Consider the following 17,525-nt stretch of genomic DNA (forward strand, 5'->3'; position numbering starts at 1 on the left):
CAGGCACGGTTCGTGCTCGGGACGTGAAGCCCTGGGCTCTGCGGCACACCGAGGGCGGCTACGGGGCCGAGCGGAGCAATGTGGAGGCTGCAAACAGCCACGACTCTGCCGGGAACCTGCCCACCCTTGGTCGTACACGTCTCCCGCACTTGGAGCGGTGCCGAGGCCCTCGCAGATGCTGCTGTCTCTAGTTTGGAGGCAGAGGATGAATCAGCTCTCCCTCTGCCCTTAATCTGATCTAAGCATCGGAAAAATACGAGAACTCGCTCAAGGCTGTGATCAGATAGAGGTTTTGCAGTGCACGGAGGCAGCTTTCTTGGGTGTCCTCCCGAAAATGGGACAGGAGGGAGATGAGCCCAGCAAATACTGCACCTGCGTAAGCCAGACAGAGTTTGTTTGCCAGGTGATGAATGCGGCCAGCGCTTCGAGTACGTGGTGGCTTGTTACTTAGAAATCCGGAAGAGAAGCAGCCTCTGAACCACTGCCAGCTCCGGGGATGGAGCTCTGCGATCCCTGGACTTCCAGGAGCCACCAGAGTGAAGGTGAAACATGGTGGGGCCACTCAAACCTGCTCGGGACCCGATGCTACAGGGAGACAGTTTGCCCAGGAGTGCTGGGGGGGGCACTATTGTACTGGTGGTGTTTGCCCTGTCCCAGTAAGGGACTGACCACAGGCCAGGAGGAAATGGGTAAAGCTGCCTGAGCCCACTGGGCTTTCTGGAGGGGCTGTGCCCCCAAAAGTGCCAGGCGGTGGCACCCCGAAAGCCCCCAGCAGCATCCCTGAAGCTCCTGGCAGAGCACAGGGCTCCCCACAAGCCACGGGAGCGGGGCAGCACGGGCAGGGGCTGGGCCGAAGGCGGGCACCGGGCTGGGCAGCGGGGTTGCGGCACTTGGGGTCCCCAAACCGGGCAGCCCCGGGGGAGCCCCCCCCGCGGTGCAGGCAGCCACGTGCAATCTCCCGCCAGCCCTCGCCACGCCCCAAGTGGGCGGGGATTCGCGCAGCACCAACCTTATACGGTGCTGGTAGGCGGTGTCGGCGTGGGCTCGCCCCCGTGGGGGCGGTGCCGGGGCGGTGCCATGCTGGCATTGGCGGAGCGGGGGGGGCGGGGGCGTGTCTCGGAGGGGGCGTGGCCCCGGCGAGGGGCGGGGCGCGGAGCCGGCCGGTTCCCGTCAAAAGGCGGCTCCGGGGCGGTGGGGGGGAAGGGGCGGCGGTGCCGGGAGCGCAGGTACCGGGGCCCGGGCTTGGGGGCACCGGGGACCCGCGGGGACGCTGTTTCTGAGGGTTCAACCCCTGCTTGGTGCCTACAGTGCAGTGGGCTGGGTCTCGGGGGCGGTGGCTGGCTCCGGTGGTGGTGGCTGGCTCCGGTGGTCGCTGGGAGACGGGACGGTGCCGACCGGGGGGTGGGTGGGAGGCGGCTGTTGCCGTGGGGGAAACCCTCAGTGCCCCCCACGGACTGGGGGGCGCGGGTGTGGGGGGGACATCGGTGCCCCCCTCCCCCGTGGCCGGAGGGGTCATGGGTGTGGGTCACCCCCGGGTACCCTCTGCCTTGTCCCTGCCGGTTGGAGGGTCCTGTGGGGGTATGGGGGGGTGGGTGCACTGAGTCCCCCGAGATTTGGGGGTCCCGTGGGGGTATTGAGCCTCCCTCGGTGCTCTGTGTGCTCCCTGGTTTGGGGTCCCACGTGGGCATGGGGCTCCCTGTGTTCCCCATCCTGGTTTGGGGATCCTATGTATGTTTGGGCCCCCCAGTACTCTGTGGGCCCCCCCCTAGGATGGGGGTCCCATGTGAGACCCCCTGACACCCAGTATCTCCCCTCAGCTGGGGGCCCTTAGGGCTGTTAAGGGCTTCCACTGCCAAAACTGGGGTCCCCACAGGGTTAGGGGGGGTCCCTGTCCCTCTCAGTGAGTTGTGGGGGTGGTTCCTGGTTTTGGGGGTGTCAGGGTCCCCCCAATGCTGCCCAGTCTCAGGTCTGACCACCCTGTGCTGGGCCCAGAAGTGAGGATTCAGCTTGGAGATGTGGGGTGTCCTGGGGGGGTGAATGTGACTGTGTTGGGGGTGCTTTCCTTCCCCCCCTAAAGTGTGGCTGGCTCAACCCTTTCTGGGCTGGCTGGTGATTCCCGCTGGGGTCAGTGTGAGGATGGAGAGGAGCTGGACCCAGTCGTGTACCCCACGGTGGTGTGACCCCCCCCTTTCCCCTCCACAGCCCTGAGTCCCTTCCTGAGCTTCACCCTCCATCCCCCGTCATGGGGGGCCACCCCTGTCCCTTCTCCCCATGTCCCATCCCTGTGTCTCCCTCCCTGGGGCTCCCCAAACCCCTTCTGGGGGGGGCTCTGAAGCTGGTGAATTACCTGGGTGCTGTTGGTGGGGTGCTTAACTGGTGTTTTAGGGTTTCCAGCCTGTTTCTTATCGATGGGCTGGTTTCTGATTCAGATAAGTGCCTGATTAATGATCAGCTTTAAAATGCACCTTAAACTTAATCTCCCAATTAAGTATTTTTTGAAGCGGGTGGGGGGAGAGGTTTCAAATGCCGGGCTGAGACCCCAGCATGTCAGTAATTGCTCTTGTTATAGTTCCCCAGTGACTTTTCGTCCGTCTCTGAGCGATCCCGTTGGCCGTGTCGGATGTGACTGCCAGGATCTTTCAGCTGCGAGTTTGCAGCGCCAAAAAAAAAAAAAGACCCGAAGGTACCGGGGAATCTTCCTTGCAGCTCCTACATGAGGAAGAGGCGGGGTGGGGGGGAATTCTTTTTCCCTAGACCAAGCAGGGCACCCCTGAGCCAGAACCGAGCACCCAAAGGGACCTGGGGGGGGTTGCAGGTGGCTGGCGTAGGGCAGGTAGAGGTGAGCTGCTCCTTCCTCTTCTCCCCCCCCCTCCCCTTATTTTAGCCTGGGGCTGGAGCCTTCAGCATGAAAAGTTTCTTCAGAAACTGGTTTTCACGAGGCCGGCCCTGGCTTTGCAGCGTTTTGTGGCGTGCTCTCCTCCCACACGAGCTGGGCAGTGACTCATCTTCCTCCGAGGACTCGGTTAAAGGAGCACCAGCGATCGCGGGGCAACTGTGCGTCTCCTCCTAAAGGGAGGCAGAGATCTGCTCGGTGTTCCCCTCCGGTCTGCGGACCCCGTCGGTGCTTCCTCCGTGTCTGCCGGGGAGCGAGAGCGAGTCGGGCTGCCTTGGGTTAGCGTTCCGAGTGCCTCTGTGACGGTAGGGAGGAATATTTAACCTGTCTGCTTTGGGGGAGGAAGTTAAGGCTGTAATTACTCATTTGAATAAAACCTCTTCTGCCTTCTCCAAAGCGGCCGGTTACAACTGAGTCAAATCGGATCGGGTTGGTAGCTGTCGGCTGCGCCGCGGCTTTCCGATGGGCCTTGTGAAAGTGCGTTTAACTGGGAGCTAGGGCAAAAAAAAAAAAAAACAACAAAAAACCCCAAAACACGTGCCGGGCTGAGGCTGGGTAGCTCTGGGAGCCACGTGTTGGCATTGCATGGCTTGGACAGCCGTCCTTCCGGCATCACGTACTCCGAGGAGCGAGGAAGAGGAGCGAGGAAGGCCTGTCAGGTGCAGGAGGCGTTGGCAGATGTCTGCCCGAGATCGTGCTTGTCTGTAAACAGAGAAGGCGTAAGATCTCGCACCGGGATCTTGAATAACAAAGGCACAAAGCGCAAAAATAGGTTTTTCATCCGGCAAGAATTTGCCTTGGGTCGGTTAGTTTTTCACCAGATGCTTGTTTCCCGAATCCCAATGTACTTAAGACAAAATAACTGGATAATCTAGCCTCTTTTTTTTTTTTTTCCATTTAATAGCTAACTGTGGAGAAGCGGCTCTCACTCTGGGGCTAGAGCTGCGCTCAGGAATAATTTTTAACCTGCTGTCGCCGAGCCAAAGCGAAGTCAGTCTGGCCCAAACTTCCCATGGCTTGCGAAGGGGGAAATGCTGAAATGTCGAGTCACTGGGAGAGGAATAATCGGAGTTAAAGGCGGTTCTGAGCGGGTCTCTCTCCCATGCGATGCCTGGGCGTGAAGGTGATGGGGGGGGGGGGGGAAGCTGTCAGCCGAGCTGCGGCACATCTTCCCCTACTTGTGCGAGGGAGTTGGGAGTCCGTGGCAAGCACATCAGCTACGAGAGGAAGGGGAACGCGCATCTGGGGCGCGGGGTAAGGTCCGATCGCTCTGGCGTGAACCTCCTCGGTCCAGTGATTACGGCCGGCGGCTGATGGTGGGACTGGAGGGAAGGCGTGCGTGGCCGCAGCGAACGCGGGGAGGGGGGGGGGGCTGTTTTGCGGGTGGGCGTCGGACACCGCTGCGAGGGACTTTCCGAAAACCACGTCGCGTGGTTTGAATTAAATCCCGCTCCTGTGGAAGGAGGTGTCGGGTACGGGGTGTCCTGTTTTGGAAGCGGCTTGTGGGCAGTGGGTTTTACGTGGTGCCCTTCTGTATTTGAATATGACGCAGGTGGCAAGTGAATAAATGCAGGTGGCATCTAAAGAACGATATCACGGCGGTGGGGACGCGTCTAGGTGCTGGGAAGGGTCTTGTCCCATCCCGCAGGACTGAGCTCTCCCAGAGCTGGATGCAGCAGCCCTGGGGGGAGAGCTGTCTGCATCACGGTTCCTCCTCGCAGCCGGAGATGCCGGGAACCTGTGATCCAGACAGCGTCTGCCCCGGCTCCTGCAGAAGTGGCTCTGCTTGCCGCCGACTCTTTCCTAACCGTAGCTGCGAAGCGGGGTGGTTCCCCCTTTGGGTAACCTCCTGGTTATGTCTCTTGGGTAAGAGGTGGCAGCGGAGCGATTCAGCGCTCTGCTCCGGGGCTTGCATAACTCGTGCGAAACGGCTCACGCTCACCGGGCATCGCCGAGGCAGAAAGATCAGGGGGGCAAAACGGCCGCCGCGCTTTCAGGCGGCGGGTGAAAGTTGTTGCCGCAGCCGGCTGCTCGTCTCGCAGCCCACGGAGGGCAGGCACGGAGCATCTGGTTTCTGTCGATGGTTTTCTTCCCCGTCCCTGTCCCCCCCCTCCTTGCATGAGAGCGTATTTTGGGAGACCCAGAGGTGACAGCTTCTGCATTGCAGTTTCCCAGTTACCCTCTTTGTTGCCCATGCTGGCAAACATGGGGTGCTCGTCCCTGCCCGTGGGCACCCCTTGCTAGCCGGCAACACCCTGCGGTGGGGATGAGAGGCAGTGGCGTTTAATTTAGAACAGTTTTGCAAAGGTGGGGATTAAAATATAACACACCCCCCCCCCCAAGTGAGAGAAATGCAAATGGAACCGCTTCTTAAAATATATTGACCTGCAATTTACTGCTGAGTGTTAATGCAGCGATTGTGGAAAGCATCGCTCTGATTTGGGCTGCTTGTGTCAAATTTTGGCTCTGAAGTTGTACCCACCACGGAGGAGGACGACTGAAGAACCAGGGAAAAACAGAGCTGGGCTAGCAGGTCATTGTAGGTCCCTTCCAGTTGAACTATTCTAGTCTAAAAACGAGAAGTACCTTTTTTTTTTTTGAACACGACCTGTTTGGCTGACAGCCTACGAGGACAGCTTGTGCCCCTGGGGTTGGGAGAGGGAAGGATGGTTAAACCAGGGCGTGAGGAACAGAAATGACAAGGGGAGCAAAAGTCCAGGGGAGATAAGGAAGGTCAGAGACTCTCAAAGGCTTGAAAACGGAGCTTCTCAGCAGTGACCTGAAGAAGCAGCCGCGATGGCTGGGGAACGGGTCTCCTCTTACAGCCGAGAGACCTCGGTGTGACTTCAGCCGAAGGACCGACGTGGCAGGGTAGTCACCGGTGCCACTCTCGCCGGCTTCCACCTTCGTTTTGTTTGCTGAATCAGCTGCAGCTCAAGTACGATTTTCTTATCTGTGGTGTTTAACGGCAGTATCGGTGTCAACCTCACATGTGCGATTGAATTTTTGGCTACTAATAAATGGAAATGGGGTGTAAAAGGGATGAAAAACAATACCTGGAACCTTTATCTGTATATCTAAAAGTAGTTTCCTCATTGCCAGGAATACATGCTGTCTGCCCAAGGCGTTGGGACCTGCTGACGTGACTTCTGAGCTCTGATTTTTCCCGGTCAGTGGGACGCTGGTGAGTGACTCTCCTGTCTTAAACAAAAGTCCTGTGCGTGTTCACAGTTCCCAGGGGTTTTTGGTGGAAGCGCTGGTGTGCTGGGTGAGGTGAGTTAGGTTGAAAAGGGCATTCTTAACACACCATGCCTTTCTACTCCCTCTTGAAAAGTCTGTGCCCTTTCCTAAGGGTTTGCACACCAGAAGCCTGCGCTCTCCTTTACTACAGACCTTTCTGTCTCCACCGCTGCAAGCTGGATGCCCGGCTCGCGTAGGTGCTATTTCAATTTCTCAATGCCGGGCTGCAACGCATGACACCTCCTGCTTTATCAGTGCTCCCGCTCCTCCAACTCGCTTGGGCAAGAAGCCTCCCACGATCGGCTGGTGCGATGGGCGAGGTGATCGGCGATGGGGGGGAGCGAGGGTTCCCTCGCCCGCCGGGCGGGCTGGCGTCCCGTGCCATCGTCACCCGCTTCTAGGCGAGGGACGGGGCTTTGGGAGCTGCGTGTCACGTCAGGTCTGTAAAGGCTTCGCTTCTCTCCCCTGTCGTAGCGACGATGGATAGTGCTGACATGGAGGGTTCCTTATAAAAAGCACTCATAGCTCCATAAATACGCCCGTTTAACAGAACGCAGATAAGATACAAGCGAGGGCTATATTTAGACTTGCTTAGTTTTGCGGAACACGCAGTGTCCTTGATCAGACCTGCGAGCGTTGGCTCACCTTTGTGTCCCTGGAGGGATGGTGAGGACCGGCTGCCACGTGTAGAGCTTGAACGCGATGCCCTGGGGAACGCGATGCCCTGGGAAACGCGGTCCGAGAAGCACTTGTCCTTCATCCAGCCACATCTTCCCAAGGCCCTTGTGCCCTCCTGGACAGGAGACTTTTTTTTTTAGCTTGGTGCTGTTTTCACCAGGTAAAGGGAGATTTTCTTTCCGTAGCCTGGCTTATGCTGAATGTGGAGATGGTGCCGACTAGTTCCCAATCCTGAGCTTAATTCTCTGGTTTTGGGGACTCTCCCATAAGAAGGAGAGCCCTTCTCAACCCGGTCGTCCTGGCATGTTGCTTTCCTCAACCCTTTTGTCCTGGCATCTGGGTGCAGGCAGTTCTCGTACCTGTCTGTGCCTGATAACTGGAGTTTCAAGTTGTGCTCTCACTGGCACGCTCAAAGGAGAGGCGATTGTTTTCCGAGCATCTCTGCTTCGTGCTCAGACATTCGAGTAATCCTGTGGTCTGGTCGGTGTAGGACAGAGGAGGAGAAACCTGTTTTTCTGTGCTCTGGCTGCTGCCCTGGGTGGCCTCCCACACTGTCCTCCTTGTTGAGACTGCCCATTACTGGGAGAGGGCACAAAAACTAGCGTGGTCGGGCTGCCTGATGCTCTTGAAATACAAATTATCACTCACCATAGCAGGGTAGGAGACCCTATGTCTGTACCAGGACCATTGCACGTGCACAGGGCTATTGCACTGCTAGAAACATGTCCTTCTGACTTTTACTTGTCATGGATGACAGAATTTCACGCCAGTGAAGTACGTTGTGGCAAAACGTCTGTGACCGTGGTTGTGTGATCTTTGCTACAAAACCTTAGCGGGGAAAAGGATGAGGTGGGATCTGAGGCGATGCACCGACGACACTGGGTGCTTAAATCCATGGGTAATGTGTAGACCTACTCATAGGAGGGGTGATGCTTAACTTCTGGGAGGTCAGGGACAGCGCTTAGCGGACTCCTCTGCTCGCAGACGCTGCAGTCGCAAGCACGGAAAAATGTCATTTCTGTTTCTTTCTGCAGCCCAGATGTACCTGGTCAGGGCGCTTTCTGCTCCAGGGCAAGCTGAACTGAAAATGCCTGATGTGGGGGAATGGGATTGCTGCAGCTCACCTCTGGGAAGGAGAAAAGCAGGATTAACCACAGATTTCTTAGTAGAGGGGAACAATTTTATCCCTGCTCACCTACTCGCTTCCTTAAGTAGCCGTAAAATTGCTGGAGAAGAAACTGCCTGTCGAGGGCAGGGCACGACTCTGCCTTGGCGTCACGTGCCGTGGCTGCGCTTCGCTCTGAATTTACCTGTGGGCTCGTCCAGGCAGGCAAGAGGAGCGGAGATCTAGGAGCCAGCTCCTCCTAGTCACGTTCCCTGGGCAGCCGGTGCAGGTCAATAGCCGTCCGGGGCTGGGAGAGCAGCCCGGCTGGCCGAGGAGGAGCCAGGGGCTCAGCAGAGCTTGGCTTCTGGGTCTGATTCCTTCCTTAGGGTCCCTGATCTGCAGCAATAGGCTGTAATTCTGAGCAAAACTTCACTTCAAGGGGAAAAATAGCGATTAATGCGAAGGTTTAAGGGTCACTGGGTTTGTTTTATCTTTCATCTCCTTGGTGAGAGATGACACGGGGATGTCCTTTTTGTTTTATCTGACTTCTGTTTTCATTCTTGCTCTTCCCCCCCCCCCTCTTTCTGGCTTGGTGTTCTTGTCTCTTTTAACCTGTGGCTGCTGCGTTGCTGGTTGTCCTTTAATCAGCTGATAGAGATCTGCCGAGAAACCACCGTTCCGCTCGTGGCTCTTAAGGAAACCAAAGTGTGTCGGGAACGCTTGGGCTGGAGAGAGGTATGGGTGCACGGGCTGGACTTCATCATGGATGAGAGGTGGGAGGCAAGAAAGCAAAGAATTAATAGAAGTGATGAACGAGAAGACATCGCTACAACAAGCTGAGCTTCTGGAGCCTGTGTGCGAGGCAGAGCTCCTTTCTGAGGAGCTGGTGAGAGTTAGTCTGGTCCCGGGGATATTCACGTGTAGCTCCTATTCTCTTGTGTCTGCATGCATGCAAATATTCCTGGCTGTGGGATGGCCTCGGAGAAGACATGACTCAGGGTTTTTTATTATTTTTCTCCCATAAATTGGAGATATCCCACTGTGACGCTCCAGCTCTGTCTCTTCAGTGCAAGCAGGTCCAGGGATACACTGGTTTTTTGGGTCCCATCTTACCCAAAAGCCGGCAGCTCCCGTGGTCATATTGTAACTTCCCGCATGAATGCAGTGATAAGGCTTTCAGTCCGGTTATGCCGTATATTGGGAGCTAAGTTTTTTTTTCTCCTTAGCAATAAGACTCTTGTAATGCCACTTACTGTCTGCTGTAATGCACATTTCCCAGGAATTTGGCTTGGTGGGGAAGCTGGAGCTCTCTTAAAACAGTTGGGGAAGCCTGCTGCGTTTTTCTACATGTCTTATAACGCGGGCTGGTGAAGGCTTGTGTTCTGTGGTGTTGATTTAGGGTGACTAATCCATCACAAATCAACTCTTCTGTCGCTCGCCGCTTCTCCGGCTGCGGCTTTCTCCATGTCAGTGTCTTTCCCCACCCTAATAAATAAAATGTCTTGCAACTCTTTAGGAAATAATGCAGCTGAGTAGAAAAAGCTGTAATCAGAGCAGCTTGACAAGCCTGGATAGATGCAAGGGGCTTTACAAGTTATTTGTCCTCTTTCATGAGAGGGTTTCGCTTGCCACAAGGCAGATTTGTGAGTGTAGCTGGGTGTTTAAGACATCTTGCAGCAAACTTCTAACATAAGCTGCTTCCAGCACAGATCGACCAAAGCTGCCAGGTCTCTGCTGCTGGGAATGACCTCAGATGTTGTCCTCTATCTCTTGGAATCTTAGTAAATTAGTTTATTATTTCAAAGGCCGCTGGAGCGGATCGGCAGCCTCAGAAGGGCCCTATCTTTTCCACATACGTTATGACTTTGTGAATCCCAAGACCTTGAATTCTGGACTCTTCCTGCAAGAGCTGTGGGTTGGTGCCTTGCAAAGAGGAGCTGTTCTTCTGTAGCCCGGTCTTGATAGCCGAGTGCCAGCGGAGCGGCTTGCCCGGCTTAATGCACTTATTTGAAGCAAGTCTGGGGAATGTCTGTGGGGTAATATCTGAGCTGGTTGCGTGGGTTTCGCTGTGGCATTGAAAGGGAGCTCGCGTGGCTCTCCCAGCCCTCCTGTCCTCTCCTGGGCAGTCTGAAACCAGCCAGGAGTTCCTTCTGCTGAAGAGTGGACATTCGGCTCCTGGCACTTGCTCCAAGGCAGGGGATGAAGGTTTAAACTCTCCTCTTCAGCCAAGCTTCAGTTCCTCTCCCAAATCTAGGGCACGTCTTCAGCAGATTGTTATTTCTGTGCAGACTTCAGTAGTATTCTGCACCTTCATCAGCTGAAGCTTTTCCTCCATCTCTAGCAAAAAAAAAAAAATAAAACCAAGGTAGGCTTGATATGATAAATGAAATATTTTCAGTATTAAAGTTGTTGGCGAGCCCCTGGGGAGTTGCGTATTCTTGGTGTGATTTCTCTCTCTGGTGGAGAGCGATAGAGCAATTTGCATTCTTAGCAAGAACCTGTTTGCGCGTATTTCGAAATAAGGGAGAAGCTCTTAAGGAGTGTGGTATTTGTCACATGCAGGGACAGCTCCTTTCTGTTGGCCTTCCGTGAATTTTTGGAATATGAGAGAAAGGATTCCTCGGCTGCTCTTACCCTGGAATTAGTGATGGGGAAACAAAGGCACAGACGAAGCACACAAGCAATCTGGAGCGAGAGGAGGGGTTGATCGAAATCTAGGAAGGGCTCAGGTGACACTAAGCGTCACGGGGAAGCGTCTGCGGAAATAATTGCTGTCCTGAATTTGTTTGAGCAGAATATTCCCTTTGACCTGTCCTTGCTGTGCCCCGCAATTAGCTGGGTGCAAATGTGGTGGCGTTACTCGGAGGCACAACGGTACAGGCAGAGCAACGGTGATATCAGCATGGAAATCACGTTGACTAAGCCGAAGGCAGAGTTTCCATTGGAAACATTAGCTTGGAGAAATAACTCTTTTAGATAAGAAGTGAAAATGTGGAAGGAGGAAATAGCTGTTACACGCTCCTCCTGTCTGTAGTTAAAATTACAAGCCGAAGGGGTAGGAAAGGCAGAGACATCTGCTGCTGATAATTTGTGAATGGGTTAGGGTTACAGCACCTTAATGCCAAATACTGCACAGTGCAGCTGGCGCAGATTTAATTTCGGAGCCTGTTCTGCAGTTGGAAAGGGCTTTGCGCTCAGCCAGCTCTGCGATCCTGCCGGATTGCCATCCAGGAGCCCAGGGCGAGCGAGTGCCTGATCGGGCGACGCTACTGAGGACACGCAACCCTGCGCGTGGAGGTCGTCATCTTTTAAATTTCCATAAAACCATAGCGGGCAAACTAAGTGCCAGCTGTGCTGGCTGTGGAGCCATAGGGAGAGAGGCCGGGCTGGTAAACATGTGTTTGTTCACCGCATCCATCTGAAAAGCAAACAAAGCTCTGCCGCTTACGGCTCGGCAGCAACAGCCCTGCAGCGGCCTCAGCTCGTCGTGAGGTGTCTTTTGGTAGCTCCAGACTTGATTTTTTTTTTTTCTTTTCTCTTTGATTTTTTTTTTTGGTTGATGGCTTCCCATAGCTAGCTTTATTCTGCAGCTCTTGATTGCCTTAGGACAGTCAGGCAGGATGTCCCGCAGTCGAGGATCAGGCTGAGCATGACTTTTCTCCACTTCCCCAGCCTGCGGTAAGTCGTAAAAGACAGCAAAAAAAAAAAAAAAAGAAAAAGCTCTTAGTGGGACTAACTCTTTTCTGTACTTTGTCCCACTTTTTTTCTCCTGAGCTAACAAATACTTAGGGCAGGAACGATGCCGGCTGATAGCTGGCCTGCTTTCGGCTGGGATAGAGTTAATTTTCGTCTTCGTAGCTGGCGCAGTGCTGCGTTTCGGATTTAGTGTGTGAATGCTGTCGATAACGCGCTGCTGTTGAGTTTGTCTCGTGAGGAGGACATGCCCGAGGCGCAGCCGGGAGCCGGCTTTTCCCCTGAATCCGGGCAGAGCGCCTTGCGGGCTGCTCTGGTGAGTCAGAGGGGAAGCTGGACGGGGCCGAATCCTTCCCGTGAACTGGCACTTGCGCGCGCGCGCGCCTACTTTCCTGCAAACTTCAAAGCTTGAGTGATCCCCTTCCAGCGTCCGCTTCAGCCCCTCAGTCGCAAGAGCGAGGTAAAGCGGCGTTTCCACGCCGGTGCCAAACCGGCTGCAGCGTAATCAGCGTTGCACGCTTCGATCCGCGGTCGGAAGGAGCCTGTAGTAACCGCTTGGCTCACGCACGAGCGTGAACGCGCCACGCGTGTTTGCTGCCTCTGCGGACCCGTTTTGACAAACGGGAGCGTTTAGGGCAAACGTGCACGGACCAAACCTCTCGGCTGCAGCTCTGACCATCTCCACCCCTGCGGTTGTTGCAATGCTCTTGGGCACAGCGACGCAGGTACTCTGGGGGGGAAAAAAAGCCGTAATGACTGAAATTCATCACGTGAATCAGTCTGTCACCCGGACTGCGTCTTTCCTGGGCTCTCCATCTCGGCAAAGCTGCTCGCTGGGATTGCAGCCCGGCTGTAGGCTGCTACCGGGAAGGTTTGAGGCTAACCCGGCTGTGCCGGGGAGCTGAAAAGCGCTTATGTCAAGCCTCATGTCAGCGAAGCTGATGAGGCATGGTGTCTTCGGCTGCTGGGCTAGGGCTGGAAGAAGCTCCACGTGCACTTTCAGAGCATGCAGTGAAGTGGTGGGGACGGTAAGTTGGGAAAACCTGGTGTCTTGCAGGCTTTTCCAGCGGCGTAAGAGTAAAATGGCTCGGTCGTGTTCTGGGTGCAGCGTAACTGGATTTGGCAGTAATCAAGGGACCGTGTTTTAGGTAGTGCAGACAGGCAGTTGTGCCAGAACTTTAAATTCTGGTTGTAAAACCAGCACTATACTAGCACCCAAGCTGCTATTGAGATAATCCAGTTTAACATCTCACAGCTGCCTTTTTTCTTTTTACCTTAAACAAATCATAAACACATGCCGCAGCTTCTGAGTGAAAGGAAACCAACACAACTTCCATTGCGCGGATCCAACGCGTGTTGTTTTTTTTTTTTTGTCGTCTTACCCAAGCTTTCTGGCCCGCGAGGCGTGGGTTCGGCGACCGCCGTCGCTTCTCGTTCATGACTAATATCCTCCCGTGGCACTGCTCAGGAAATGAGGCACTCTGCAGCTCGCTCACGGCAGGCACGGTGGTCTCCCCACTCCAGGACATGCCTAGTTGTTTTGGTTTTGTTTTTTTTTTTTTAGGTTCAAGCCTAATGCATTGGGAAAGGGTTTTTTTTTTTTTTTTGCTCTTCGTGGCTTGCAGGCTCGAAGGCATCGGTCCCAGGCGGGGCTGCTTGCTTCGACGAAAGCCTGCGGAGCAAAGGCAGCGTCTGCGGGCAGAGGATCCTCGCCAGGAGGAGAGGCATCCCTTGCAAAGCACGTGCCGGCGTGGTTAGCTTTATTTCCCCCCCCTGCCCCTGCAATATGTGCAGATCGGGCAGGGAGGTGGTGGTCTGTGGCCCTTTCTTGTTCAGAGCACAGGGGATGTCAATCGACTGCTTAAATACAACTTGTTGGAAGTGCCAGCTCCTAGGAGGAGCGAGTGAACAAGGAATATCGCCGTGTTTGTGTATAGAGAGGATAACGGGATCTGTGGAGCCCAAATACCATGGCTGGCCTCATCCAACACGTGGGACCCCCGTCTCTTCTGAGCTCCCAGCCCTCGCAAAGCCAAATTCAGACATAAAAGCCACCGGGCTTGGTTTTTTTCCCCCCCTCTGACTCCCTGCTCTCCCATTCCTGGGCTGTGCTGCCCTAGCACGGGTACGTTTGATCTGCCCCGCTCTTTGCTCTATCGGTTGGCAAACTTTCACCCTTCCCTCTCCTTATTTGCCTATTTTATTTTTTTTAATCTCTGGAGCGGCTAGAGCCGCTGCGAATCGCCTCTCCCCCATATCGGGAAGGGGGATCTTCTATTTAAGAAGCATCTCTTGGGGATGAGGCAGGCAGCCCCCGTAGTTCGGGTGCGTAGGGAGGGCTCAGACGAGGCTGGGAGAAGCGTCTCCTGCTTTCCTGTTCCACCTGAAAGCGGTCGTGATTTCCCACAACAGGGGAAATAGAATTGTTTAAGCCCATTCCTGGAAACCAGCCCTGGTCTGGCGGACAGAACCCTGCTACACGCTAACGGGAAGGGATGCTAGCTGTCCCGAACCTGTCCCGGGGGACTGTGGTGCTGCTGGACCCTGACACTGGGCTCCCCAGTGCTCCCCAGTTTGGGCCTGCTCAGATCTGCAAAAGGGGGGAAAAAAAAAATCATTGCTGTTCCTGCACCAGCTCCAACTGGAGGAGGCAGTGGGGTTGGGAATGGCCAGTCTGTAGGAATGGGTTTTTTCTGGTCTGATTGAGTAGTTTTGGCTCTTTGTCCCAGAAAACGAAAATTCCCGCTGCTGCAGTTGATGTCGCTGATAGACGTGTATCCTTAAATAAGTGTGTGATGCTTTCGGGGCTGCTTTGCACGATGTCAGGTTGTGAATCGTTGCTCGATGCTTTCTTTGAAATCCAAGTCTGTGAGAGCAATGCTTTGCTAAAACTGTTCTCCTATCTAAAAGCTCGTTCTGATTAGTTTTACCCTAGAAATGTTTTTAGGCTCCGAATCTCTAAATGAATCGGCGTCGCAGATGTGAAATGTTAAAATGCAGCAGCTCCTTTACTCCATGTGACGTTACAAGGAATTTAGGGCCTTGCTTGTTCGTGACGAGTGATTATGGGCGTTAGGAGCTGGTTTAATCTAGAGGGAGGGTTTCAAACAAGGAGGAAGAGCCCCGGATCAGGAGGGCTCTACCGAAAAGACTGCTCAGGAAGCCCAAAAGTCTGATGGAGCCCATGGCAGCCCGTGACTCAATGTCGGAGAATGCTCCACCCTTCCCGGTGCGTGTTTCTTTCCAATTCCCATGCCGCGGTGCTCGCAGGTCCTTCACCGGCATTGAAACTCGCTGCGTTTCGGGCTGGCTCTCGCCTCTTCTGCTGCGTTTGCTCCTCGGGGCAGGGACGGGGGTCTGTGGGCGCTCCTGCGATGCTGCAACTGAGCACTCCTCTCTGTTATTATTCTTATCGGCGGCCGATGGCCTCTGCTCCGGGTGGGGTGTGCCAGGCTTGCTCATCCCGGTTGGCAGACGGTCTTGAGACCTGGCTCCGTGTCTGCAAACTCTTGCATCAAGTTGGTCCAGAGAGGATGCGTGCTTGGATGAGGCTCATCGGTCGGGAACGAGGGCAGAACCGGAGCCAGGCAGATGCCAAACAGCCCCTTTCCGTCTTCCCGCGGCCGGCCCAGACGGCGTCGGTACGTACCAGCTCGTGCCGAAAAGCTGCAATACAGGGAAGATGCAAGAAGGGAAGCTCTGCCAGCCCGTGTCAAAGTTGCAGCCGCGTGAAAAGCTGCTTTCATTTATTTGTTGAAGGAGCATTTGAGAGAAGACACATTGCTCCCGTAAAAATCCCATATTAAAGCGATCCAGCTGCCTCTAACGCAGCGCTGGTGGGGTCTCCCTTGGCTCGCAGATCCGGATGGGTTGCTGCGGTGAGCGCTCTGTCTAATTTTTGTGGCTGAAATGACAAAGCGTCGTGCCACTGAGGAGTCAGGTTGGAGGTATTTTTGATGCGGTGCCCAAGCCGTAATCTGGAAATCTGTTTACTTCATTCCTTCCAGTCAGGGGAATGGCACTTAGAAATATTTTCTGCTTTTACCTGCACATGTAAGGATTTGTTGCCTAATTGCAATGTGAGATCCTATAAAGATCCTTGGCTAATGTGGTAGAAGAGCTTGTAAATGGCCGGGTGTTTTTTTTTCTTCTGCCTCTCCACGCTAGTGAAGCTGCTGAGGGTTTGCACCGCGATGCTTGTCTCCAGCCCTTGTCCCTGTCGTTCACCGGCTTCCTCGGCCCCTTTCCCAGGTCGTTGAACAGGCTTCTCCGGCGCTTCCCATCCAGGGTTGATGCAATTTGTGCCCGGACTCCAGCCCCCCCGACTCCTGTCTTGCAGCAGGCGAGAGGAAGCACGTCCGCCATCCTTAGACCTGCCTCGCACGCGCGTTTGCTTGAGGACTCGTGGCTGCGCCTTCGGATGCGGGAGGCTGGATGTGTTTTTGCAGCCTACCCGGAGGGTTGCACGCTCTGCAGCTCCTGCGTTGCTTGCAGGCTTCTCCTAGTGCCGCTCCGACACCTTTGGAGAGCGATCAGCCTTCACAAAAGAGTCGGGAAGGGTAGCGCTGCTGGGTTGATGACCCTGGAAACCCAAACCCGGGTATTTGGGGACTGGCCTCTGCATCCCCTCTGCTCCCTTCTGGTTTTCCAGATTCTGGATGCGATGGCAAAGATGCCCTGCGATGCTGGAGGTGCGGGGTCACAGCGCGGTCCCAGGGGGCTGGCGAGAGCCCCGCCGGGCTGGGAGCAGACTTGGTCTTGCTCTGTCAACAGTTCTTTTTCTTTTTAGCTTTGCTGCCAGGGACATGGCTGCTGAGATGTCTGCTCCTAACCGCATTACTGGGGAGCACTGGTGGCCGTAATTGAGTTCAGCGTGTCCCCGGGCTTGCTCACTCCCATACCACAAAGCGTTTAGGGAGCCCATAAGTGCCTGATTCCTCACAAGGAATGAGATTAGCGTCCTGTTCCTTAGAGAGGGATTTTTTTTTTGAAGTCTCTCTGACCTATTTGTAGCTCCTTTGCTTGTCACGCAGCTGGACCCTCCTCCGAATGCCTCATTGCAGTGACATGTTGTTTGCCGACTGGGAGTGTCTGGGCTCTCTGGGGTAGGAATTGTCACGCTTACGTGTTGCCTGGCATGGAGGAGCCTCCAGCCTTGGTCTGGGGGCGTTAGCAGAGGCTCCACGAGGGTTTTTACATCTGATCAAATTAATGGAGGAAGGGGTGGCATGAGCGGACTTGCATCAGGTAATAAATAGCTATCGGTCTCATGACACTGCCAGGCTTGCCAGATCTCCTTGCCCGGCTCCCAGGAGGTTGCAGCCCCTCTGGGTCTTGCAAAAAAAGAAGAAAAAAAATAATAAAAAAAAGTTCTTCCAACCTAGAAATGGAGGTGAGAGGTGGCAAGAGGGATCCAACCACGTGGCAGCACAGGGAGCTTCACCCGCTACATCCATCCACGCACGAGATGTAGAGCCACCATCCACGCATGGGCCAGCGCTGGGCTCGTGTGGGAGCAGTGCTTCGTCCTCCCGGGAGGCTGTCAATCCACTGTCTAATAAATCTCATGGAAAGCAGCTAAATAACAGGGCTCCCCGGAGCTACAGAAGGAAACGATTTAATTGTCCTTTTTTTTTTAATAGAGAGAGAGGAATTGCTCGCATGCCGCAACTAGATGTTCCGAATAGGCTGATTTGTACTGGAAGAAGCTTCTTAAAATGCAAGTGCGTTGCCAGAGGCTCTGCAGAGGCTCCGTGGAGCATCGTTTTGTTTTGACATGTCAACAGCGGTGTTAATTGAGGGCGAGCCAGGAAAATAGTAAAACCTCCATGTAAATGAATGGGTCTCTCCAAGGCTTTGCAGCAGAGTCTTCAGTAGCAAGTCAGAGCAGTGCCAGGGGTGAGGATTTACTCAGAC

The 17,525-nt window shown here is 54.7% G+C and overlaps 2 protein-coding genes across 4 annotated transcripts in view; both read left to right on the forward strand.

Annotated features, from left to right (window-relative positions):
• Positions 1–13,185, forward strand: part of LOC127028361 (collagen alpha-1(II) chain-like) — a 22,277-nt gene extending 9,092 nt beyond the window's left edge. Inside the window, 2 exon segments of the mRNA XM_050914066.1 lie at positions 11,803–11,925; positions 13,174–13,185. Of these exon segments, the coding sequence (XP_050770023.1) occupies positions 11,803–11,925; positions 13,174–13,185 (135 nt within the window).
• The window catches only part of VDR (vitamin D receptor), a 39,799-nt gene continuing 24,920 nt past the window's right edge, over positions 2,647–17,525 (forward strand). Inside the window, exons 1-2 of one of the 3 annotated variants that reach the window (XM_050914182.1) lie at positions 2,647–2,683; positions 5,996–6,077. The gene's annotated coding sequence lies outside the window, so the exon portion shown is untranslated. Of the gene's footprint in view, positions 2,684–3,087; positions 3,199–5,767; positions 5,832–5,995; positions 6,078–17,525 lie in introns of those variants that run through there. The other 2 variants (XM_050914181.1, XM_050914183.1) reach the window with 2 other exon arrangements.

Source organism: Gymnogyps californianus, unplaced genomic scaffold (assembly GCF_018139145.2).
Source record: "Gymnogyps californianus isolate 813 unplaced genomic scaffold, ASM1813914v2 HiC_scaffold_32, whole genome shotgun sequence".
Lineage (NCBI taxonomy): Eukaryota > Metazoa > Chordata > Aves > Accipitriformes > Cathartidae > Gymnogyps > Gymnogyps californianus.